This window comes from Solea senegalensis, linkage group LG7, assembly GCF_019176455.1.
Source record: "Solea senegalensis isolate Sse05_10M linkage group LG7, IFAPA_SoseM_1, whole genome shotgun sequence".
Lineage (NCBI taxonomy): Eukaryota > Metazoa > Chordata > Actinopteri > Pleuronectiformes > Soleidae > Solea > Solea senegalensis.
Genome location: NC_058027.1, coordinates 7,148,801 through 7,175,799, shown reverse-complemented (window position 1 = coordinate 7,175,799; position 26,999 = coordinate 7,148,801). Strand labels below are relative to the sequence as shown.

General features: G+C 40.4%; 1 protein-coding gene across 1 annotated transcript; it reads right to left on the bottom strand.

Moving 5' to 3' along the window:
• gas6 (growth arrest-specific 6) lies at positions 1-26,999 on the bottom strand. Its single transcript, XM_044030117.1, has 15 exons — positions 26,464-26,999; positions 25,411-25,571; positions 22,330-22,354; positions 22,155-22,217; positions 19,388-19,510; positions 18,012-18,131; positions 16,234-16,356; positions 13,711-13,832; positions 12,318-12,436; positions 11,513-11,702; positions 11,248-11,412; positions 7,057-7,225; positions 6,704-6,843; positions 6,429-6,630; positions 1-1,692 (listed from the first exon to the last, which is right to left on the bottom strand). Exons 1-15 carry the CDS (start codon positions 26,540-26,542, stop codon positions 1,538-1,540), a joined length of 1,956 nt encoding a protein of 651 aa, XP_043886052.1. The 5' UTR covers positions 26,543-26,999; the 3' UTR covers positions 1-1,537.

Genomic DNA, 26,999 nt, shown 5'->3' with positions numbered 1-26,999 from the left:
TAGAGCAGAGCAGAATATTTTATCTTTAACATAATCACATGGGATACAAATCAATTTTGTGAAAATACAATTTATCTCTATGATGTTTATACAACTGCTTTATTTTTTATTTTTCTTAAATAGGATTTTCTCTGTTGAGGGAAGTAATAATAACTCTCTCAGCAGTGAACACATACTGGCAGTAAAAGTGAAAAAATAAAAACCAAAAGAAAAGTTCAATATACAAGACATGATTAAAAAAAACAAAAAAAAAACAAGAACACATCAAGCTCTATATTTCAACAGAAAAAAAGAAGAAGTAACAATACAGAAGGAAGTAAAATAACACTGGAGCCCTTAAAGCATTCTCAATGCTCCTCTGACTTTCTTATTTATTTATATATGTTTGTGTTTTAATTTGCTCAGCACCAATAAAATGAAATAAACAATAAGTTTTATGGTACTTTGAACGTGTCTGTTAATTACTATTTCAAGAAATATAAATGATGGAGCTGTAATTTCAACATTTAAGAGACTCGGATTACGGTTCAATTTTGGATTAATTTAAATGTGCAGAAAACCTCTGTGAGCATAAGGTAGTGTTTGTTTTCTGTCTTCTACAAAGCATTGTACGGTCACATTATTTACACAACTCAGTATTTTACAGCGCACTCTTTTGACTCTCAGTAGCTTGTGTGGTGCGATTGATGCAGTGCTCTTTCTCTCTCGACACCTTCATGGCCCCTTCCTGTGCTTCTTTGTCTCATATATCAGACACAGTCTATCTATGTAGGTAGCAGGGTTTTTACAGAGTGGGTGTTTCTGAGGGGTAATGAGGGGCCTTTGTGATTACATTAAACTAAAGATTATTGAGAATCAGCTCTCGAACAGGCTGAAATATTCTAAAATGAAAAAAAAAAAAGTTTAGGTTGGTTGTTCTTATGATTTTAAGAGATAAAAAGTGACATCAAGCCTCCATGTTGTGGTGAGGAAGGGGATTCAGCTTTTTAAGGGAGAAAAATAAAATTGATCTTAAATCAACCCCTAAAATCTCACGATGATCTGAGCACCAAAATTCATTCAATTCTGGTGTGGGATTATTTTTGTGTAATTGAATGCACTTGATAATTAATTAAGACTTTGTGCGGCAGGGTCTGCAGTGAGCTGGACTTAAGCAACATGACCGCTGCTCTAACAGCTACATCGCTGCAGTGAAGAGCCACTGTGTCTACAAAGTTCCAGGGACAGGATGTCAGTTATGGTAGACTCACCAAAGACGAAGCCTCTAACATGGATCTGCCTAGTAGAGGGGATGTCACTTATTGTCTAACTAACTTATCTATTGATTTACAGTACTGTGAATATCACCAATAGGCACCAGTGTCATCATAGTAAAAGGAGAGGCCCCACCTGCATCACAAAACCTGGTCTATTTTTTTTTTCTTCAATTCTAATTTTAAAGATCTCATCACCAGTCAAAGCTTGCATACTGGAAATCATCACCATTACCTCAGTCGGCCATGGACATGGATCAGTTTTTGGCAGAATGGCACACTGGTCAGTGTTGAAAATCCAGAAGGGGGCAGGAGTGTGAGCGGATGTCATTGTGTTTATGGATGGCCTGGTCCAAGTCCAGAGAGTGTCCATTTATGCTTACATCCATACAACCACTGTAGGGTGCTGACACCAGTGTGGAAACCAAAGGAACATCATCTTAGGGAAGAAATAACAACATGTGAACCAGCAGATCGAGGAATGTTGGACAGTCATACAGGAGAAAAAAAGAGGCTGCATTTGAAATTCAAGGTTATAGAATCAAAAAGAGGTAAACTGGAGAGAACAAAGCTCTTATATTAATGGGTGTGAATGGGTAAATGGCAAAACTGTAGTGTAAAGCAGCTTTGAATGGTCATTAAGAGCCATATAAATACAGACCATTTACCATTTTTGGCTTTGTAATTAAAACATGTTCACAATCCTAAAATGCATGAATATATTTTTTGAAATAATCTCTTATATTGAAAAGAGAAAATGTTTGTTTTTTGTTTAGCTTGAGATGTTTGAAATGTTAAGAATTTTAAATCAGCTATTTTGTAGGGATACCACTTTTTTGTGTTTGATACTGATATTACAAATTTGACATACCAATCTCAAGTTTGATACCAATATCAGTCCGATTATACAAATTTTAGACCTTTTAAACTATGATGCTGTTAACAACCCAATCGTGCTGAACTATTTCAAGCTACTTCAAAGACATAATTTTCCAACTGTGTAATACATAATCTTCCAGGGTTACTGATATCTGACAGAGGTGAGACAGACCACGGTGTGACAGAGGTTCTTTTATCCAGTATTAAAAAGCAGTAGCAACAAGAAAATTAGAGAATAACACTCTAATCATCATCATCATCCTACTGTTTGGTCAGAGCCATATTTTACAGCAGTAATGTATGCAGAGTGTATGAGGAAAGACAGTTGTTAGCAGTAGAACATGATAGTAATGTGTAAAACGTAAGCAAAAAACTAATTACATAAATTGCAGATTTCATAAGTTGTTGACAGCTCACAACAAAAGCAACCTGTATATGTAACAATCCCTAAATTCTAAATCATAAAACTCCATGACTCTCTCACTTTTAAGCAATTAAAATGCCTTTAATGTAATAGCATGGTGGTGGTAGAGACGGCATTTGCCCCACTGAAATGCCGAGACGTCCACTTGGCAACATACTTGGACGACTGTTTACTGTTGGCACACAAGGCCAGAGCGCACACGTTTGTCCTCGTATGTCACCTGACCGGCATCTTTCTGGGTTTATGTCTGAGAACGTGTGCGTCCTAGCTCGTCTCTTGGAGGAGAGAATGCGGGTTATGGTGGGCGCACGGAGAGTGTTGGTGACACCGGAGGTTCTCCATGGCACTGCGTCACTGGAGAGCCCCTCTTTTCCTGACCCAAGGAATGCCAATGGGCACCGTACTGTCCTTGTCTGAAGGGGGGGGGTTACGCAAGGCGCCAGTCTGTGCGGTGCCGCTGGAGCGTGGATCTCCAGCGCTAGCACATGCCTGGCCGCACATGCTGCTTTACGCATTTCCCCCACCCTGATACCACCCAACCTGTCCAGTGTGAGGGAACACAGCCACATTGTGATACTGATAGCTCCACATTGGCCTGCAATGTGCTGGTTGGCGGAGATTTATCAGATGCTGCATGCTCAGCCATGACCCCTCTGTCGCAGGGGGGCGTCACGGTTTTTCATCCACGCCTGGTGCGTCTGGCACGTGGGCTTGGCCCGATTGCCACTATCCAAAACGCCAGACCCTCCACGGCTGGGTGTTTGAGGAATGGTGTCATTCGAGGGACACATTCCTTATCAGTGTTCAATGGGGGTGTATTGTCATTCTTACAGAACCTGATAGATAAAAAATAAGGCGTTTTCCACAGTTAAGGTGTATTTGATGGCTATTGTCATATCCATGCCTGGCAGTCTTCTTTTTTCTCGTATCTCCCTTCCTTGTGTGTCACTCTCCCATGCTCAGGCAGCTGCAGGTTATAAATCTGGTGCCAATCATCTCATCAATGCTCTCCTTAAAAATTCAGCTTTCCAGTCACTCACTGCCAGATCGTTACAGTTTCAACGTGGCAAATGACATCAGGCCGACCTGAAGTTTTCTCAGTGTTTCTTCCCAGTGCTTCTGAGAATGTATTCTGTGTTTCCCTTTATTCCAGAAATCCTCCTGCCAGCTTGCTACCTCCCTGGACCCGCTCCACTACCAGCTTTCTTCACTGCTAACCTCCACCTGCCATCATGATTCCCCTCACGTCTCAGCTCCTCTGCATTCTCTGAACCCCTATCTTGCCATCTCTTACCTACTTCTTGCCCCTTCTGAGTCTGTGTTCTGGTCCTAACCCCCCACTGGTTATCACAGAACGATCTGGCCACAAAATGGACCTAGCAGACTCAGAAGCTCTCAAGCAAACACTTTCCAGTCAGGAAAATGTGCTCCGGAAACATGATCAAATCCTCAGCAGCCTCAACTCCGTTGCTCTCGCTGGGCAAATGAATGACTTCTCCGCTTACCTTTCTGCTCTTATAGACCAGCTCTCCCAGTTGTCTGTCACTCAGCCCCACAGCCCTCCTACAGCAGCTGTGCCACCCGTTGCCATTGCCACTGGCCCACCGTCCGGTAGAGCCTCATACCAAAGATCCTGAGCCTTATTCCGGAGATCCACATAAATGTAAGTCCTTCCTCCTGCAGTGTTCCTTGGTCTTAGGACAGAAGCCAGTTACCTATTCTTCAGATGAAGCTCAGGTTCAGTATATTGTTGGGTTACTTTGTGGAAGGGCTCTAGATTGGGCTATAGCTGTATGGAAGAGTTCCCCTCTCCTTTTTTACATCCTACCCACTGTTTGTTGAGGAATTTAAAAAAGTTTTTGATCACTCAGTTCAGTCTTGTGTGGCAAAAAGTCAACTTCTCACATTAAAACAGGGTTCAGGCAGTGTGGCAGATTATTCTAATGAGTTTAGAGTGTTGGCAGCAGGTTCAGGGTGGAACGACTCAGCTTTGCGGAGTGTAGTTCTCAAAGGCTCAGTGATCAGTTAAAGGACGAGTTAGCGGCAAGAGATGAGACAGCCTCCTAAGACTCACTAATTTCTTTAGCTTTCCAAAGAGAGAGAAATTCTCAGTCTTCAGTTTCTCGTTCCTTCACCCATCCCACTGTCCATCAGGTAGCCATGCAGCCTTCTGGGTATTTTGCCCCTTGCCAGCCCCCTCCTTTTTGGAGAAGTACATTGCTGAGTCCTTGGCAGCTGGCATTATTCGACCCTCATCCTCTCCCTTGGGCACTGTTTTTTTCTTTGTGGACAAGAAAGACAAGACTCTCCGCCCCTGTATAGACATTTGAGGCCTTAATCAGATCACTGTCAAAAATAAGTATCCTCTCCCTCTTCTTTCCTCTGCTTTTGAACCTCTCCATGGAGCCACCATTTTCTCCAAGCTTGACTTCAGAAATCAGCCCCTATCCTCAATCAGCCTGATCCCTTGCAACAGTTCATGGTGGAAGTGGATGGCTCAGATGTGGAGGTGGGGGCGGTCCTCTCCCAGCGTTGTGAGCGAATCAAATGCATCCTTGCGCTTTTTTTCTCAAGAAGACTCACACCAAAGAAGTGCAACTATGACATGGGGAACCGGGAGTTGCTGACGTTTGAGGAGTGGAGGCATTGTCACCCTGGGTATAATCAGATACCCTCAAGCTCCTCCAAAGACAGTTCTGGTGGCCCACTATGGATGCTGACACATAAGCTTTCGTCACTCCCTGTCAGGTGTGTGCCTGTGGAAAATCCTTCAATCAGCCACCTGCTGGTCAGCTCCATCCACCGTCAATTCCCAGTCGTCCCTGGTGTCATATTGCTGTGTGTTGACCGCTTCGCTAAATCAGTGCACTTTATTGCCCTGCAGAAGCTTCCTTCCGCCCGGGAGACAGCTGATCTCCTAGTGCAGCATGTCTTTAGACTCCACAGTATTCCCTTTGACATTGTCTCAGATTGAGGCCCACAGTTCACCTCTCAGGTGTGGAAGGCATTCTGCTCTGCTCTGGGGGTGTCGGTAAGCCTATCATGTGGATTCTATCCCCAAACGGACAGGCAGAGCAGGCGAACCAAGACCTGCAAGCGGCCTTGCGGTGTGTGGTGGGTCAAAACCCTGCTTCTTGGAGTTCTCAACTAGCCTGGATTGATGTTCACAATTCCCTCTCCAGCACTGCTACAGGTATGACACCTTTTGAGTGTGCTCGTACCTGAAGCAGTTAGTCAATCAGTTAGTATCGTACAGGTCAGAAAGTCTGGTTATCCTCCAAGAATATTCCCCTGAAGACTACTTCTAGGAAACTGTCTCCCCGCTACCTAGGCCCGTTTGAAATTTAGCAAACACAAGTGCTGACACAAGTGCCCCATGTTCCCCTTAGTCTCCCCGAAGCTGGACTATGTTCCAGGGAGCCTCTGACCCTCCAACGAAACTCCAACCCAGGCACTCCCATGCCCTGGCTTAAGTGACCCATGCACCCCCTTACTTCCATGGAGCTCCACTCTGCTCCAGAGGGGCCCACATGCCTCCTCTGCCTTATGGTTATTTAGTTTTGTTAGTTATGCTTTATTAAAATTGCTTAAGTCACAGTCATTTATTGCTCTTATGTTACATAACTGACATTGTTATAAGTATGCCAACAGTCATCTATTGTCATAACCTTTTTGAGTGTAATTAGTATATTATATATTCAATATTTGGTTCAGTTTTTTGTTTTCTGAAGAAACTGAAAAAATTACGAGGGTGTCAATATATACAGTATAGTTCAAATAAAGTAGGTTATTTCTTCCCTTTGTTATACATGGTTTAACTGATGAATCCATGTTGAATATCATGCTGAAAGGGTAAATATGTGTGCTCTCACCAGGGAGGCCTCCTGTGAAGGTGCTGGATTGTGACAGCAGGTTTGTAGGAACTTCAGTGTCTTCACTTCGTCCAGGCTGACCGTCAACCAGCAGCAGGGTCTGGTTTCCTGAGATTGTCACCTGAATTGCATGACTCGCACCATCACACAGTAGAGCAGGAAAACTGGCAATGATGGAGTCACCTGTAGAAACCAGAACAAACTGAACACACACTAAAGGTCAGTTTTACAACTAATTTAACACACATACACAGTTTGAGTTTGAAAGTACTCACATCTCGCCATTCGCCAGTGCCAGGATGATAGTTGGCCAGAGCAATGGAGAGAGGGACTTTGTCCTGGTAAACAAGTATAAAGAGCACTCCCAGAGCAGATGTTGGACGCAAGGTCAAATGGACACTCAGGTTATGTAATTCTGAAGTGAAGAGCAAACAGAAAGTGAGAAAAGAATGCACTTTATCCACAAACAGGAAGGACAAATGTTGACAGAAGTGTAGTAAATGACAAAAGTGAACTTGCAGTCATCCAAACATATTTAACATTGACTAACTGCTTCAGGAAGAAGCATTTAGGCCAAGTTATGCATACGCCCAACATGCAATGCATAACACACGCACACTCACTGTACCATAACTGAAGTTGAAGAGAGCAAAGCCAGTGCCGGGGTAATATGCTCCTCGATCCTCAGAGCTAAAACACTGCATGTTGTCATTTGATTGGATGGTTTCTTGTATCGAGGTGTCTTCACCCGTCAGCCACCGCCATTCCTTCATACAGCCATCTAGACGTGGGTTCACCTACCAAATTATCAGAGCTGTTAATAAATACAGTAAATATATATTGAACAGGTGGCTCATATTAAAGAATAACACAATCCATTTGACACTTGATATCAACATCTGTGTCTGCTGATCTGTTCACAAGTGAACAGTTCAGATACACCCACGGCACGGCAGTTAAAGCCCACATAGTGTGTGTATATCTGCGTCATTACATCGTTTATGAAACCCTAAAGTTTCAGAACAAACAGTTCAGCCACTGCTGAGAAAATAGTGTTGTATTGTTTTCCTGGGCTCTGCGAAGCGGATCGGGATTTCCTTAATTTGATGTCGTCATCAAAAATCCTCACCACTCCTCTCACCACCATAGCGCCTCCTGGTGCGGGCACTAGTCCAGGCACATCCGGTTGCGTACATTCAACCGCAGAAGAAGAAGAACTACTCTCGTTGTAGCTGCTGAGATGCAGAGCATCCACCGTGCCAGAGGGGGAGCTGTGTATCTGAGAGCTGGCCTATCTATTACGTCACTTCCAGGTACCTGGCCAATCATAGGACAGTGAGAAAGCTCTCGTTGGCTGGCCAATCACAACGCAGTCCACATTCTAGGGGTGTGGTTTTGGTCTGAAACAGCGCGGCTGACGAGAGCGTCAGTGAGGAGACATTTTGATCGGCTCGTTTGCAGTGATTAGGAGGTTTTTAATCATGAAAACAATTTAATATATGTAAGTAGACCTCCATAACTAACATATATGTGTGATACAAGCATTCTATGTCACCTTTAAGTTGCGTTTCCACTAGCATAGTACCAGGTACTTTTTTTAGTACCTGCTCTGGCGAGGTTCCAAGCGAGCTGATTAGGTACCATGTGTGTCGTCAGACTGCCAGCCACTTATTGGTGCCGTCACAGGAAGAGGCATTCGACACAAGAATCAAGCCGAACAATGCTGAACTGTAGATCAGTTAAAAAGACTAAACAATCCTAAAAATGTGGGTTATCTCTAACAATTACCATGGCAATGTCTAAAATCTTAATAGGAGCCTGGTGTATTTAGCAACAGCACTGCTCACAAACACTGCCGCTGTATTTTAGTCCAGTGACTGTGTCAGACAGAGTCTGTGCTCTGGTCATGGAGGAAGTACTGAACAAATAGTTTCAATTAACTGATTCTGATGATTCAGTTACAATGAAAACAACTGCTTTATATGTCACTAGTCACTCATTTGCAGTCTTGTATAGTAGAGTAGTACTATATTTGTACTTAACCACAAGGTCTATTTGAATACTTTGGGTGTCATAGTAAAGTAGAACACTTGTGGGATTTGTTAAGATGTGTAAATATCAGTGCATGTGTTACTGGTGAAGATTAAATGGGAGGCAGAGCCTTCAGTTACCAGGCTCCTCTCCTGTGGAACCAGCTTCCAATGACAGTTCGGGAGGCGGAGCCTCTCTCTGTATTTAAAGTTAGACTTAAAACTTTCCTTTTTGATAAAGCTTATAATTAGAGCTGGTTCAGGGAAATCTGGATCATCTCTTAGTTATGCTGCTATAGACCTAGACTACTGGGGGATTTTCCTGTGTACATTCACTCTCTCACACTCAGGGTATGAATACCTTCCACCGTTGTGGGTCTCTCTCTGTATTCTCATCTTGCAGGTTGCAGGATCAAGATCCAGTTTTCGAGGCTATCCATATCATACATATCATCACCATTACATTACATGTAATTTCCCAGACGCTTTTATCTAAAGTGACTTAAAATGGAATTGAGTACAATCAGACGGGTGGAATCGAACTTGCGACCATTGCGACCATGACGTCTTTCGCACACAGGGTACCGTCAGCTTAAGTCAGGTTAATAGGAGAAAAATAGCCAACCACCTTCAGCGCAAAGGCAGGGTTAGGCTTCAGTGAAACCTGTGTCCCCCGGGGCAAACTGAGGGGTGCTTCTGGTACAACATCCTAGTATGTTGCCAAGTGACGTACTAGGATAACCTGGAGTGACAGGCCGAAAGGGAGCACACACCCGGTTGGGGGGTACTGATGCCGAAGCCTTATGAGGGGAGGGGGCAGCGGGCATCGGAAACATGCTGCTCATTGACAGTTTTCTTTGTGTTGCCTTATAAGTCTTCCCTGTCAGGATGACACTGTGGGGAGCCCAGGGTGCAGGTGTCCCACAACTAGTGGCTCCATCTAGGGCTGTCAATGTTCCTCTATAATCCCCATCGAATGCCATTCCTTATTATTTTTAATATTCTAATTTTTTAGTTAAAATTTTAATTCATTTCAACTTAATATGTGGTTGTTATACATTCTGTCCACTGGGCCATGCATGGGAAACTGGCAGCCTGCAGGTGTGGCGTTAATATAATTAGCTGCATTGTCCTTGGTGATGGAGAGCACTGATTCATGACTCACGTTCTACTCCCGAGTATGTATTTACAAATAAAGCGTACCAGTTTGTCCGTAATAGCATTCTGACAAGCAGCTGTAAACCCTGCGATATGGAGGGAGGCCAAAAAGATGTAACTCTTGCCTACTATGACTTAATCTCGGCTAGTTTGCAGTTCACGCAGACTAGTGTGGGTCTCTGTTCGATATCTTACTCCTACAACGGCAGGGACGGGGTCTGAAGTCTTCATCACCTCTGGTGTAAGGTGTTTTAGCTTCCATTCCTCATAGTTGGTGTACAGCGGGAATGGAGAGCTAAGTTAGCTAGTTGTGCTATAAGTAGCCGAGAAGGTAGCTGGTGTGAGCATATAAATACTTTCCAAGCTGAGAACTGAGGTGGGGTAAGGAAAAAACAGTGTCCGGTCACACCAGACCAGACTGTCTGGTGTGACAGTGTCCAGTCACAAAGCGTTTGCTAACGTCAGCTAGAGCCCGGCGACAGAAGCTAGTGTAAGATCGTCGATGAGGAATTAACCAACATTAAAACTGATGCGAGATATGCTCTGGGTGAGAAGAGCTAAGCAAAGAGTTTTTGAATGCGGATGTGTCCTCCACATGCACTATTTGTAGTAGGTGGCACTACGTGCGGCGGAGCGGGTGGACACGTTCACCAGCCAATCAGGATTTGAGATAAGAGCTTCCGAGGTCCGACCGGGTTTGCTTTCTATAGTGAGACAACGAAACAAATATTATAAAAAATAACTGTATATGTATAGTTTATGCATGAGGTCACAGTTGGGCTTGCTTTCTATAGTGAGACATTAAAATGAATACTATGAAAAATAACTGTATATGTATAGTTGTTTTTCCTTTCTTGAAAATACACTTTTTTTGGAACAAAATTCATTGCTTTGCAAACAGTATCCGAATACTGTACTTTTCCGATGACAATAAACGTCAGCTAGTGGCCGGCGATGGAAGCTAGCGTCTTGACCAATGTGGAAATGGGCAGATGAAATTCCCAGATTCTAGTGGAAAGTATGACCCGGTCCTTAGCCCTACTAACGACTCCCCATTAAACCCTAGGTGGATGCGTCATGACTGCAGATACCTCCACTCCTGTCATCTATCTGGCCTGTGTGTGTCCACACCGATTGTGTGGCTGCTGCGTTTCACTCGTGCTAGGTTGCTTTTTCCGTGTATTCAGATTCAGCTGAGACACTAAAACTACAGTGAGAGGTGTCAGTTTTATGTTATCATGCTGGGAGAATGCCAGTATTATTATACAGTTCTTCTCCATCTATTTTTGCTGAGAACTGTGCACGTCTCATGTGTGCAGAGTGAACACTCTCGTTTTGCAAACAAAATAAATAAATAGAAAAGCAGCCGAAACACACAATGCATTCAGTGTGAACCAGGCTTAACACAAGGATTAACCTGGTTTTTATTTGTGAACGGCATCTTAACCGTTGTCATTAAGTCTATGTTTTTGAGCTACCATGGAAAGTTTGCCACGTTTATAGGAAGTCATGTTATTTAGCTCCTTGTTATTACTACCTGTACCTGAGCTGTCGATTTGTGATCACATCATTAGAGATGGAAGTTAATACCAGGTGTGAACATCACTGCACAAGCACATGCAAACAAACACCTGATTGACAAGGCCATCCTCTCTGAAGGGGACTCCTCCCACGGTGAAGTTGAGTTCATGCATGCCTTTCTTCACTGTAAAGAGATCACCGTTGACTGCAATCTTCATCACAGCCTCCGTGTTGATTTTGATCACTAGACTGCGGCCCTGCTCCTCCACAGAGATCTGACAACAAAACAAGACATTTGACAACATTTAAATCAGCTAATTGAGCTACTGTAGAGGCTACTGTAGTAGACAGTATACTTTTTCTGAAACTTCATACCTTTCTCCATTGGCCATCATTCACAAGTGGTCCACTGCTGGTAACCCTGCTGACTGTGCCATACTTCAGCTGCAGCTCCAGCTTCCCATGATGAATTGCCAGCACGATCCAGGAGCTGTCTAAGTGACCTCCAGCAAAGAAAATCACCCCCTCAGGGTCATAGGTGCGGAAGTCAAACTCTGCTGAAAAGCTGGAAAAAGGTGTTGGAGACAGAGATGGAGTAAGATGAAATGAATGTATGGTGGCAATAAATGTAAAATAAAAGGGAAAAAATACTTCCTACCAATATTAGAAATTATTTTTGGAATTGGCGGAATCTGTGAATATATGTGGGGAAAACAAGTTTTCCTCTAACGTATTCTCACACTGTGATTGTGACCTGCTATTTCAGTGTTATACATTCTCTCACTAAACAAATAAGAACTTAAGCAGGATTTGTCTGAAACATTTTATTCCACTTACATTTAGTACTTTATTTGCAAAATAAATTTAATTTAAAAATATTTCACTTCTCACTGCAGTGCTAAATTGAAGTTAAAGTAACACAATGTAGGATTTTTGCATTACTATCAACAGTGCCTTCAGACAATGTGTTGTGTTTCTTGCTATACAAATGAATTGAACTGAACATTCTCAGGCTTTCACAAAGGTACCGTTGTATCATCAAAATCTTGGAGCCCTTATTTGAAGGTTGAAATTCTACATTGTGTCGTTTTAGTTTGTGAGGATAAAAGTGAAGGTGCTCATGTTTGTCAAGAGACAAATGATGAAGGTGATGAGCATCAAGACAAAGCAGTAGGCTCACCCAGTTTGAATCCTCCGACGGAAACGCAGCCTCACCACTGGCACGCCACTGAACATGCGGCCCAAGTAAAGAGAATGAGGGTTCTTCCTCAGAGAAGGCATCAAGCAGGGAGAGATGGCCTGAAGAAGGAAACATTCAACCTGGGCATTAGGTATGCTGCTATGCCATGACAACCAGTTATAGTGGGTGCACAAAAATTCCAGCTTAGCTCATCAAAGTATGATAGAAAACCAGTAGGGGTAACGCAATGCATTTATCATTATATCACAATTTTTTCAGTACTTCTGAATAATATACAGTGCTCCTTTGCTACCATTAGCAACCCCTCCCTTTAATCTTTGTCACCATATAACAAGGCATTTATTCTACAATGACCTGATCTCATGAGCTTTGTGTGTGATACACCTACATTCACTGTCAGAGACTAACACTGTGAGACTCAAACACTAAGAAGTAATTATGCGCTTAAACATTTTTTTTTAACACAAAAACCTTTTAAAATAAAAGCATGAAAAAAGTAAAGTAATGGATTATAATCAATCACTTACTCATTTGCCCATCATGGTACGATTAGGTTTCTTATTGCTAAAGCAAGCAGTAGTTAGTGTTGTGTTAACAAAAATGAAAAAGAAAATGAATGTAATAAATTAATGAAGATGTTCCTGCAAACAAAGTTTGCTGTGCGATATTTACTGTGCCAAATTAATCTATGAATGAATAAAATAGTAAAATTCAATAATTATTCTGCCAGTATGGGCAACATAAAACAAAAGCAAAACTATACTGTATGTATGGATATATGTAGAATTTAATGTAGTACATCTAATAATGTAATAATTATATCTCTTTTATTCTGAAATATTATTCTCTGTTTATGGTAACTGACAACAAAGATGTTTATTACAATATCTGTCAATCTATCTCTGTATCTTGTCATTACTTCATTACATTGTGTAACTTTCAAAGTAAAGCAACTGTGGCCCAAGTGCAACAGGGCATATGGAGTCAATGTAGGTTAGCAATTTTTATTTTATTCTACACCAAACCTGAGCCAGCTTCTCAGACAGCTCAAGCATTTGCACACCAGAATGTCTCCATTGCTGCTTGTTACACAGCTGGAGAATTATGAATGTCCTTGAAATTGCTCGCATAAATGTGTCGTTAACAGCTTCATAATTTAAAATGGTCTAAAAGGAGATATCAGATTGATATCAGTGTAGATGTATACTCACGTTTGTGATATTGATAATGGACACAAAAAAGGTTATATCTTGCCATCCCTAGTACACACAGGCCTAGTATTAGATGGATACCAGATACTGACATTGGCATCTCCTGCATCTCTTGTATAAAACATGAAGAAAGTAGCTGGTTTAACAACAACGTGTTTCACCTTACAGCTCCTGAGGTCTTCGCCCAGCTTCATGCCCTGCCGACCATCACAGAAGCAACGGTAACTCCCTGGAGTGTTCAGACACTCCTCTGCACACACACCTGCTAAACACTCATCCACATCTAATAAGTGGCAGAGCAGAGAGATGAAATCAAAGAGGGGGAGGATCAAGAGTTATGAAAGAGTTACAAAGAAGCAAACGAAGACATCAGTGGTGGAAAGAGTCAAAACATGACCTCTAAAAAGACCAAAAAAAAAACATTTAGTACCACAAGTATGTATCAAAAACATCTGACTTATCATGAAATGTAAACATCACTTCAGTGAAGTGGACTGCATCTCCATGCTCCATATATGACCTTACATGGCCATGAGAACGTTGGCTATAATTACTGTTAATTCTCTGAGGAGGGACACCAAGGTTATGAAAAGACTGGTTTCCACAGCAAAACAGGTCACACAAGTTATTTATTCCCATGTTACCAACAAATATGTAATGATTTTTCCATTGTTTTAGTCACTCGCTGTGTATAAGTATATACTGAGCAGTTGACCGAGTATTTTAGGGGAATATGGGGGGAAAAAACTGCACTGAATAACTACCACATTAAAACCTATACAGTAACTGGTTTAAAATTCCACACATGATTATGTAAGAAACTCTCAATTTTTATGTAGCCTTTATCTACCAAATTTATTTTGTTATGTTTTTGAGCTCAAGGACATGGATCCAAGTGAGGAGATACAACTCCTGCTAAAATCACTTTTGAAAGTGATAATCATGTTGATCAAAACAGGAGGTGATGCTGGGAAACTTTGGAGAGACACATTTTGTATGTAAGTAACATTGTGCTTCCTGTAATTCCCCTCAAAGTGCCATTATTGAAACTTCATGATTTAACTGATTACAAAATTGGAAAACAAGGACAACAAGCCGAAGATGCGTAATAAACCTTAAGAGTTTTAAGAGATTGTTTAAATATAAGTTACTTGAGGTGTGATATTTGCTAAAAGAAAAAAAGTGAGATATGAGATTGCAAGAACTGGTGATTTGTAATTATTAATGGGAAGTCTGGAGGAGGTAGAGTGATGATTGTGATGAGAGTTGTCATTATGCTATTCTAGTAAATGGAGCAACTTTAAGAATGTGTAATGTACAGCTGCAACTAAGATTCATCATCGATTAATCTGTCGATGATTGTTCTGATTAATCAATTAATTTTTGACTTGAAATGATGTTCTCAAATGTCTTGATTTGTATTCAAAAAGATATTAACATTTAAGAAGCTCAAACCGATCAAAAATACTAGGAAGGTTAATTTAGTTATCGATTAATAACATTAACTGGTGCAGCTCTTGTGTAAAGCAATACAGAGATCTCTTGTGACTTTGTCACCCTACAGGAAAAGGTGTTACTCACAACCTTCAACAACATTTCACACAGATTCATATGCTCCTGTATCAAACCACTTGTTTAAAAAACAGTTTCACCATTTTGGTTGCAGTTTAAAGACAAACTGTGCACAAAAACAGAACTGGTTTAGCTACAGTTGTGCTTTCTCACTCTCTCCCTCCCATCTCCAACTAAGATTTTACTTTTAAACCTCGTATGGGGCTGGCCCCCGAGCTACATCCTGGCTGGTCCAAAGTCAAGGCTCAAATCCAGAGGAGACTGAGCCTTTGCCATTAGGCCCCCTCGACCTTGGAATTACCTGCCTGAGGAGATATGGCTCACAGAATCAGTAACGTTTTCAAATCACTTCTTAAAACCCATTTTATATAGACTAGTATTCTTGTGACCTTGTCTTATTTATTTATTTTATACTTCTCTATCTTACCCTTACCCTTGACATTGACAGTTATATGTATCTTCCCTTTTAAACCTTTTTTCCTCAATTTATTTTTTTATTTTAATGTTTTATTGCCATTCTTTGTTGTACTTTTTAATCCCTGTTGTCCTGTCGTTTTGTTTAGCTTTCATTAATGCGGTCTGTGAAAGCTCTTTGGAAACTTTGTTTTTAAAAAGTTGCTATGTAAATTAAATAATAATAACAATAATCATCATCATTTTTAGTATTATTATTATTATTATTATTATTATTATCAATATTGTCTATGTTATTCCTGAATGATCTTTGCTAAAAGCACAAAGACAGACTGAACAGTGGACATTGACCTGTTACCTACATATATAGAATGTCCTAAAACATTTCTGCATTCCTTTCCTGACCCAACAACACAGCTGCATCGAGTTCCACTGAGAATGAAGCTGCACTCATTTTTCACTAAATGTGAGTATGCATGAGTGTGTGTGTTCCAGATATTACTCAAGTTGAGAGGAACTAAATCTGTTTACACAGCCACATTATAGGGACTTGTCTTACTTATGGGGACAAAAGCAAGTCCCCATTACATAAATAATTACATTTTAAGGTGAGATGTTGTAGAATTGTTAGGATGAGGTTAGTGTTAGGTTAAGGTTAGCAAGGAAATGAATGTAAGTCAGTGTCATTACACACTTACCAATACATCTCTTGGTTTCATTGTCGTAGACATAGCCGGCATCACACAAGCAATTGTAGCTGCCATCCATATTCTCACATCGTGCTGTTCCACACACATTTGAGTCCTCACATTCATTCACATCTGAAAAGGCACAAAATGGCGTCAGCTGGACAGAGTGAAAATCATTCAAATTTGGCAAGATGGTAAATGACCTTTAAACACAGCGTGTGTGGCTGAGGCACAGCTCCCAGCAAGGTAATAGAATATAGACAGAATATAATGCTAAATATATTTGCTAGCAATTCTTTTATTAGAGCGATAATAAGACATTCGGTTGTAACTACCACATTATTAAATGCATCGCATTGAACATTAAATTGCATAAGCTGCTTTGGTGCTTTAGCTACATATTTACTTAATTTTAGATTTATTTCCCTGTTTATTATAATAATAGATTCATTTTGCAGCATAAATATGTTTTTATTGTGAAGTATACATCATTTTATGTCAAAACAAGTACTTTTACTTTAAATATGATGAATATCTTTATTGCGATATCATGGCGGATTGGGAGCGTTCAGACTTGAATTTGTTTGGATCACTCAGGATGGAAGTTACTGCCAGGTGTCTTAAAGGTCAACACCTTGGCTAGAGAGACATAGACATGATCTGCTAATTTGTACCTATAACAATCCTGCCAACCTTGAATTTTGTTTTATGAATAGCAACTTACTGGGGATTTATTGTCAATGTTTTTGTTCTTACATATGGAGGTGCTGCAATGTGCACACGCACCCAAAAATTATCTAATTTTCGATTACATTTTGGTTTGTCATTTTGGCTGATCACACATAATTAATATGTATCTCTCATCTGCTTACTAATCACTTCCCAACTCACTTCTATGTCAGATATTTAGCATACAAATTATTTAACATTTAACATTCAATATTACTCTGATTCACTTTAAATGGAGGTCTTAATATATTTGACATAAGCTAACTGAAAATCACAAAGGACTCCATCAAGACTGTCAAGATGGACTGAGAGGGATAAAAATCAATTTGTCACTTGCTATCTGGTGTCTCTCCCACTCTCCACCTGTTTGACATCGGGGTGGAAATGAGCGCCGCAATGATTGGTCGAAGTTGTCTTGTCCCAGCAGGCTAACATTGCTAGAGTTGCTAAAGTTAGACCCACAGTTAGACCCACTGATGCACGTACATAGATGAACTGAACAACCTTATTCCATTTTTGTGTAGTATGAAGTGACACATCGCAGCAGCGTACTTTAATGTCAAAATGCGTATCCGCTACGCAAAATGCGTAGAGGTTGGCAGGTCTGCCATAATCAATTGTAACACACAGGGCTGCAACAATTATTTTCATAACTGATTACTATGTCAATTAACCGTTTAGTGTTTTCAAACCCTCAAATGTCTTGTTTTGTCCACAAACAAAATTCAGTTTTAATGATTTCTTTGTTACATGGAGCAAAGAAACCAGAAAATATTCAAATTTATGAAGCTGAATAATCTGAGAACTTGTTTAATTAATTAAAAAAACTGATTATCAAAATAGATGACATGTAATTTAGTATTTGATTAATTATTGATTAATTGTTGCAGCCCTAGTAACAAGTAATACAATGTTAAGAGGGATAATAAGAGAGGCATAATATACAGCAACTGGAAAAAACTCTTAACATTAACGGTCATAAATTTATGAGGAAAAGAAAACTGCAGCAGTGACATGAATACAGTTGTTAGACTGTGCATCTGTGGTTTGTGGCTTACCATTACACATCTGGCGTCCCACCAACATGTAGCCTTGGTGACAAGAGCAGCGGTAACTGCCCATAGTGTTGTTGCACACATGATCACACCCTCCGTTTCTCTTACTGCACTCATCGACATCTGTAGGCAGAAAGGCAGCAAAGTCCATGTGAACGCAGGAAAAACATCATCATAGGCTGCTAACCTTGTGTTATGACATATTAAAATATTAATTCAGGATCAGGGTGTATTTAACACAAACTGATTACACAGAATGTGAAGTTATGAAAACAAATGCTCAAAATGAATTGACACAGGTTAAAAACAAAACTCAGTTAAATATCCCATGAACTGAGTAAACTGTTCTGTGAAACAACTGACATACTATGTCATTGTGGCTAAGTGCTGCTGCTGAATGTGTAGGAGGAGTGTGGTTGTCAAGTGGAAAAGGCTCAGACCAAGACAAACTGAAACTGCCTTGGTTTTCTCTCACAGTAAGGTGGCAGGGTGAGTCACAGTGGAAATGTGTGGAATGATTGTTAAGCCATAAATCAGTTTGTCTATTAAGTAAAGCTTTCCTGACTCACTTAATATTTGTTAAGATTTCCTCTGAAAAGTGGAATCTTTGCTATTGCTTTCACTTTTGTTTAACACATCTGTATGCAGCAAGCAGCTTTGATTCTTGTTGTGAACTCTGTGACCACTGTTCCCGTACATGCAGTTTCATATTGACCTGACAAACCATTCACACGTCATTACTAACAGCAACAGCAGCAACAGCTGGTTATTAAAGTGCATGACACTGCAACTGAGTTTGAGGTCAAATTAATTCCAGTGTATATTTGGGGATTAAGCAAATTGGACACTCTAAATTGACCACGAGTGTGAGAATGAATGGTTGTTTGTCTCTATATGAGGTCCTATGATGGACTAGGGACCTCTCCAGGGCCCTATGTCAGGGCCCTATGTCAGCTGAGATTGGCACAGCTCCCCCCGCTACACTCATGTATGAGATCTATAATGATAAAACAATGTAATATAATAATCTCTCTATTAATATGACTGTCTGTGGCCCTGTCTCCTTTTGAGTAATTTGACAAGCACTTGGCCAATCAAACTATCAAACTTATCAAATTTGTGTTATCTACAGGGAGATTTTTTTCAGTTTTTATTAAATTAGTGTTTAAATGTCAATAATCTTGCCCGGAATCTCTCACCAGATTTATCCAAAGACAAGACAATAACAGAGTAACTAGGGGCACAGTGAATGGTAACTGTAAAACGATGCATCGCAACTCCAAGGTTATACTGATGACACTGATCCCGAGGTGCAGGATGTGACACTGAATGACTGAGCAAAAATTCCACTTCTGCTGAGTTCCAGCGCATGGCTGTACCTTCCTCACACCTGGCTCCCATCCAGCCTGTAAAACAGTGACACAGGAAGTCGCCCTTTTTGTCTTCGCAGCGCACTGTACCTCTGGCATTACAGGGAGAAGGAGAGCACTGGTCTGGAATATCTTTAAAAGAAAACACACAGAATCAAGAGTCTGTATTGAATGCATACAAACTGAATGTGTAAGTGTAACTGTATAGGAGTCCTCTCCTATACAGTTACACTTACACATTCAGGACATCTGTTTTATTTTGCATATCAGGAGCTTAATATAAATAGCCTGATGCTGGCTAAGCCCTCTGGCCAGAGATCTTTCAGTCCTTCCCAACATACCTGACAACAAGCTTGAAAGGAACATGATGAGCTATTTATATACTGACAAACTATCTTTTTGTTTCCGTTTGTATTTACACTGCAATCTTGTGTGAGTGAGCATATGCATATTTTTCTCTCTCCTCTTACAGTTTCTTTTTCCTAGCAGACAAGTTTGATTTCTCAACAAGTCTGGGCATGTTAGCTGAAGATCAGAGAGACAGAAAACAACAGTGCCTGGAGATAATGAGGGGGGCAGGAAAGAAACCAGTTCACATGGGAAACAGAAAAGATAAATTGAAAGCAACCCCGTCTTCATTTTTTTGTAATAACAATAAAAATAATAGATTTTATTTGTATTGCACTTTACATTCGAACAACAAATCTCAAAGTGCTACAGAGTAAAAAAAAAAAGATAAAACAATTAGCTATATGCTTTTCTAAAAAGGCACAATTTAGCACTATTTACAAGAATATATAGCAACCTTTTTGGTTTAGATTTTAGTGTATGCAAGTTATTATATTTTATGTTTTTATGATCTACATCCAGGTGAGCATTTTAGCTCCACGTGAGATGTAATCAGCATCAGTACTACCCTAACCTGAAAATCTACATAAAGTGATCATGTAGATTGTACTTACAATAACTATCTGTAATAAAAAAAAAAAAGACTGCTCATTTGCACAATGCACATTTTCTCTCCATGACGTACGTTATGCCATTGCACTCCTTTATGCTATTCCTTTATTATTGCACATTACATTTTATGTTTATAATATTTTTTTGTATTGCTGCATGTTGAAACAATTTCCCCTTGGGGATGAATAAAGTATTTCTATTCTATTCTATTCTATTCAATGGGCATGCATGTATTTGTATAAATAGGAAGATTATCCTCTCATCTGCAGTTGTGTGCTTAGTAGGGATGGTACGATACCACTTTTTCATGTCCGATACTGATAACACAATCTCGGGATCTACTGATACCGTTATCAATCTGATACAGTCATTTTAGAGATTTTAGACTATGAAGGTGCTAACAGCCTACAACACGACTCAGCTAAAATGCTGCTATTGACTTTTAATTCCACTTTTACAGTCATAGTGAAGCATGCAATGTGTAGGAGTTTTGGATGGTATCAGATTTTACATTTTTATTGGTCGGTATTCAATCCAGTGATTTTGACCAGTATCAGGTTGACACCGATGTCGAGTATTGTATCGTGTCATCCCTAGTGCTTACTTTCACAAAGTATTACTAACCAGAAACAACAATAGTGAAACGTAGGAGCAGGGATTTGGAATGAGACCAACAATGAGCTGAAACTGAAAGTAAATGGAGCTGGGCATGGGACGATATGAGATTCTGATGGCATGATTACATCATGCAAAAATATTACAGTATTGCAGTTACAGCTCTTAAATGACACCTTCAACCGTCAACAAAACTGCTCAATTTTTAATTTTTTTTACTTTTAAACCAGTAATCACCCATATCCAGTCTTGGCCAATAAGAACAGGAAGTGAATGTGGGTAACTGCATCATCCTTTTCTTTTTTAATAAATTCTGGCAGGCTGTACACCAAGCGATGCAACACTGTCCCTCACAGTTTGATGTTCCCAATCACATTTTGTTCAGTTCAAAGTTCTTTAACATGGATCCAACTGCATCACCTTTTCATTCTTAATTCATGTTGTATTTATTATTAAGTATGGTTGGACTGTCTTGGTTGTTTGTGCTTATATGTATATATGTGTTTGCTGTGATTACACCGGAATTTTGGCATACACAAATAAATCTTAAACTACATCTATAATATGTCATGTTTGTATCATCACATACATTATATGATCAGTTTGATAATGGTGTAACAACCACCAATGACTGATATAGGGTACAGAGAGAAAGGTGCAAGAGAGAGCAAAAGAGAGCAAGAGAGAGCAAGAGAGAGGGAGAGAGAGAGAGAGACGCTGATTAATAGAAGAAAAAAATAGGTGCATCTTATCTTTAAGTGCAGCAGCAGAGTCATGGTAACCCAGCAGCTGTGAAGCCAGGTTGGTTCCTGATGCAGTTGAAATCATGTGCCCCACTGAAGACTGACCTTTTTCTTTTTATATAAGCATTTTTATTTTGTTCAGCTCACTAAACACATTGGTGCTAGTGAGCTGTGACGACTAAAGGGGTGTATTACTCAGTCACCAATGTGTGGTATCACTGTAGCAAAATGCTGCAATGACACAGCAAGCAAACGTATTCTATTCTATTCTATACTCAGAGTAAAAGTGCAGAGCAGGATGTAGTAAATACTTTAAAAGTAAAACCAAAGCGAGAACGGCTGAGAAGAGAGAGGGGTCTCACAAAATCTATTAACTTGCCCAGGATCCCATAATTAAGCCTTAAGATGAAGTTGTCAGACAGACAAGAGGAGGTTGATGAAAAGAGGATAAAACCTACTATGGACACATGTGATCAGATCCTGTTTCTTCTTTTCAGAGTCTCCAAACTTGTTCATGCAGGCTAGACAGAAAAAATGTCAAATGAATATGTAGATATTGCAAACATTTAGTCAGAAATGACAATGTTATGAGTAGAGAATGATGAAGGGCTAACTCTCAAAATTATAACTTACCTAAATACTTTGGATAAAAGTAGTCCTAAATCAGAGAGAAGAGATAAAGTTAAATATGCACATAAGCAAAACAGAACATGATAATCTAAACTGATGCTTACAGTTGGGGGGAATATTAATTTTAGTAAGTTAAGACAATAATAATTGTACAATAATCTTGATCCCTCTGAGCTTGCTAATTACAGGGCAATCTCCAAAATTCCTCCATTCATTTCTAAAATCCTGGAGAAAGTTGTTTTTACCCAAATTACAGCACCGCTAGCAATTATCATAACATTGAGTAATGCCGTCATCACAACCCCTCGGCGTAATCCCTTGCGCATTTGATCCGGAGTCTCACCCAGAGTCAGAAGACACTGTGACAAGTGAACCAAATCCATCGCAAAGACTGCTGCAGGACTCCTGTAGCTTGGATAACGTTGTGGTTACCAAGATGATAAAAACACATACATGCAAATGAGACACAAGCGAACTTGTGTAGCTTAGCCTGTAGCCGACTATTGCTAATGCTAAACAACAGAACAATCCTCCATGAAGTGGTTGCCGCATCCATGGAGGTATTTGGAAATGTAGCGGGGATATTTCCATCAAATATGAAATATATCCACTGAGCTCATTGGCGGGGAGCTTGTGGAGCGTCTGGTATTGTTTATCACAACCCAGAACAGAGCACACCTTTTTTCGACATGTTCTCAACTGATACGCTCAGCAGATACAACGAGAGTAGTTCTTCTTCTTCTACGGGTTTTTTGTATGTCACCAGATGTGCCCGGACTCTAGTGCCCGGACTAGGAGGCGCTGCTGTTTACAGGAGTGGTGAGATTCGCCAGTGACGTAAATAGTCAACGGAAGTGCCTTGCCACTTTGTAGAGCTCAGGAAAACAATAAAACACTAAGCTCTCAGCAGTGGCTGAACTGATTGTTATGGACTTTTAGGGCTTCATAGACGAGGTAATGATAGCAAATACACACCAAAACATTAATTGGCACCGCCAGGCTATGGCCTCTTTAAACTATACCACTACAATGCCTTGACTTATAGAAGTACACACAGTCCCAGCCATAACAACAAAAGCCAAGTATTTCCTGTTTTCAGTTTTGGCCAACAATTTGAATTTTGGTGCATGCCTGGTTTTTAATGACCTATTTTTAGCCACGACTCTAATAACTAGGTTATCCCTGTGTTGCTTGATTTGATTGCTGCTTTTTTATCGTCTTGAGCGCTGGTGCAGGACCAGCCCTGGACTGGTTTCATTCCTACTGGCTTAGAAAAGTTTCTGTCTTAGCCTTAATGACTCTGTATCCTCTACAGCACCCCTCACTGTGGGGTACCACAGGGTTCCATTCTGGGACCTCTCCTCTTTTCATTGTACTTGCTTCCTTTAGGTTCTATTTTGAAGAATTATGGCATTTCTTTCCACTGCTATGCAAATGACTGTCAAATTTATATACCACTAACAAGAAATGTCTCTCAAACTGTCCATTCACTGTTAAAATGTGTGATCGACATTAAGGCATGACCCTGAGTTTCAATTACAAAAGAAGGCAATCAGAGATGGCCTCTGTCAATCTATAAGTGTAACAGACTCTGTGGCGCAACGGTAGAGCGTCTGACTCCAGATCAGAAGGTTGCATGTTCATATTGCAAGCAAGTGCGGAAGCACACACACACAGAAAATACTTCACTCCCACTCTGTGGAGCGAATTAATAAAGAAAGTTATCTTGTTCTGTCTGTGGTGCTCTGGACACCCATCTTATTGACCTTGGCCCTTTGGCTCCTTCTATAAAAAACATTGTTAAACTTGAAAAGATTAGCTCTTCACAGCTTTTTTTTCTATTGCGACAAATGGCAAATATTAGGTCTGTTCTCTCTAGAGGGAACTTGCTGCAGCCATATGTGCCTCTGTGGTCTCTAAAATCAGTTGATCTTAATCTGTAATCTGTAATCTTTTTATGCGCATTCTGTCTAATGGGAGCGGCCCATTGCCAGGGGCTTCCTGTGAATTCTCTGCATTCCTGATAGTTGTAGCATCCTTCTCTCCTCCTGGCTGCAGTATTCCAGAGTAGGTCAAAATTGGTGGAAATTGACCAACAGAATAAGAAAGACCTTGTGCTGTAGTAGGAGACAGATGCCGCAAACTGAAGCAGAGAAGTGAGTATCTGGGAACACCCCACTCTCCCTCTCTCTGCAGAACTAGATATCTGCAGCATGAAAAAGTGCAGAGTCAGAGATGAGTTGAGCTTTTTCTGAATGAATAATGCAGCTATGAATGAGACTGCAACTTTGTGTCACGACACGGTAGAAAACTGCAGGTATACAAACCCAGCAAACCTCAGCTGGAAGGAAAGTCAGCTAACTTCACTTATATTCCTATTACTTTATTGTTGAAGCAAAGATTTCTACCTTGGTGTCTTGTTAACATTTTGTGTCTTATTTGCTGGCTATTGTTTTCAATTTTTCATATTGTGAATATGTTTACGCTGCTGCACCGCTGGAACCAAAATTCCCTGGAAACTTCCCGAAGGGATTAATAAAGCTTCTATGTAATCAATATAATCTTATAAACTAATTAGGCAGCATTTGTCTCATTCACTTCCTCTCTGTTACAATTAATCATCAAACTTCATTCCTAGGTCATACTTTCCTCATTCTGTATCAATGTTAGAATTTCCACATGTGCATATAAGGTCATTGTTCTATTCTTATTAAAATGAGGTTCCACATAAGTTAAGCATTCCTATTAGTCGATCAAAATTCCATTCCTGTAGCAGTGATTTCAATCACGTTTGTTTTTTCATGTATTAGTTTAAGGTGTACAGCCTTTGTCAAGCAAGCCAAATAACAATGATTAACGTCTTAATTCCAAGAGCACACAATCCAACTGAACTAGAAAGTGCTGTGCAACTTAGGGCACTTTCAAACCAGGACACTGCACTTTTGTAAGTGGACCAAACCACCTGGACAACGTCACGCAGGTAACGGTGATTAACTTATATATGTTTCTGATGGTGCAGTGGGTGTGCATGTGTGCATGGTAGAAACATGTATGCAAGTTGTTGTGGTGAAAATAATTACTCACAGTCTCTGGGTCATTTTCAAACACTTCTCTGGCCTCCTCCTTGGAGCACCTTTCCTCCACACACTCCCTCTCCAAGTGTCCCTGCTTTGTCTCTTCGAAAACCTGATTAGCCCTCCTGTGTCTGCTCAGAAAACGGCTCGCCTCTTGAGGGGACAATGAGACTAAATATACAAAATATATTGCATTAATGAATCTGCAGAGACAAGAGAAGGTCAAAGAGCTCAAAGAGTTAGCAACGTGAGGCTCCAAAAAAAGAGGTTACAAACTATCAGCTGCTAAAGCCACATTTGTAACTTTGAATGACTTGTCACTTACCACAAAGCAATGTCAGTGCCAGGTAGCATGTGATTGTTTTAGGGTTGGGACAATAAACTACAGTATATTAAAGTGTAAAGTATATTGAAGTGATGAAAAAGCACTCACATATAATTATTATTTTCATTATCGGGATAATCATGAATGGAGAACATGTTTACTATTTTAAGAGAGTGGCACTAACTGACATACTGTCTTAGTGATTTATTTAGAAGCGTCACTAGGTGGAGCCTTCAATTCCAGGACCTCATGACTACTAATTATCTTATCTTATCATCACTTTTAAGCCTTCACTAAAAATATGTATTCTTAATAATGTGTTTTTATAACATCACACTGTTTTTAATACATATTGGAAGATTAATGTTTTGCAAGATTAGTAAGTCATTTTGATAACATTCTTATATCGTTAGTAATAGGTTTTTGTTATACATTATAATATTTTGTAACATGTTTTATTAAGTTAAAACATTTTGGAACATGTATTCGAGTTTGTGTAGATGAATGAGAATCTGCACATACAACGTTAGTAACATGTTTTGTAATACTGGAGCCTTTTGCAACACTTTCTCGTAACGTCCGTGATGTTTTGTGCAATAATAGTTGGTCTGTTTTCTCTGTGGAGGAGAGGTTGCGAAATATTAACTGGACTTTAATGAAGCATAACAAACCACAACACAAATGTCAAACAGGAGTCTGGGGACTGGCTAGCCACCTAGCTTGCCATTGTTTACTTACTACCGTCGGAGCAGCGGACAGTCAGCAGGATTAACACAACTGTCGCTGAAAGAAGAGACTTAGTCGGTGTCAGCCCCATTGTTCACCCGCTGTGTCTGCACCAAGCTTCACAAACTTTCTCGTGTCCAGGGGACTGCGTTTCTTCTCAGCCTCGTCTCTCAATGTCAGCGCTGTGTGCACTGAGCCGAGGCTAACGGTACTGCTGAGAAACACTGCAGGTATTCAGGTAGTTCCGACCTTTATTGGCCCTTAATGTTTGTTGATGCTGTTTAATCGCCGAAGGTTACGAGCTACACCGCCATGTGTTCACCCCGCTTGTCGGTCATAACAAGTTGAACCACCGTTCTCTCTGTTCGCGGTTCAGCTAATCTTCATTGCGGTCTTCACTGTATTCTCCGAGCCGCTTCTGTCCCTGTCGTCTTAATTTAGTCCACTGTGTTCGGACTCTGGTCTGCAGAGACACAGCGCACGACGATAATCCATTCGCAGCTGCTTCCGCAGGGGGAGTAGCTCTGAAGTGAAGTGGAGGCAGGAAT

Bases quoted from the DNA above. Each gene is read 5' to 3' on its own strand.
- gas6 (XM_044030117.1), bottom strand. From the start codon at position 26,542: ATGGGGCTGACACCGACTAAGTCTCTTCTTTCAGCGACAGTTGTGTTA. The intron at 22,218-22,329 runs GTAAGTTATAAT...TTTTCTGTCTAG, and splicing joins CTTTTATCCAAAGTATTTAG to CCTGCATGAACAAGTTTGGA. The intron at 12,437-13,710 runs GTGAAACACGTT...TTCCTTCTTCAG, and splicing joins AAGACCTCAGGAGCTGTAAG to GCCATCTCTCCCTGCTTGAT.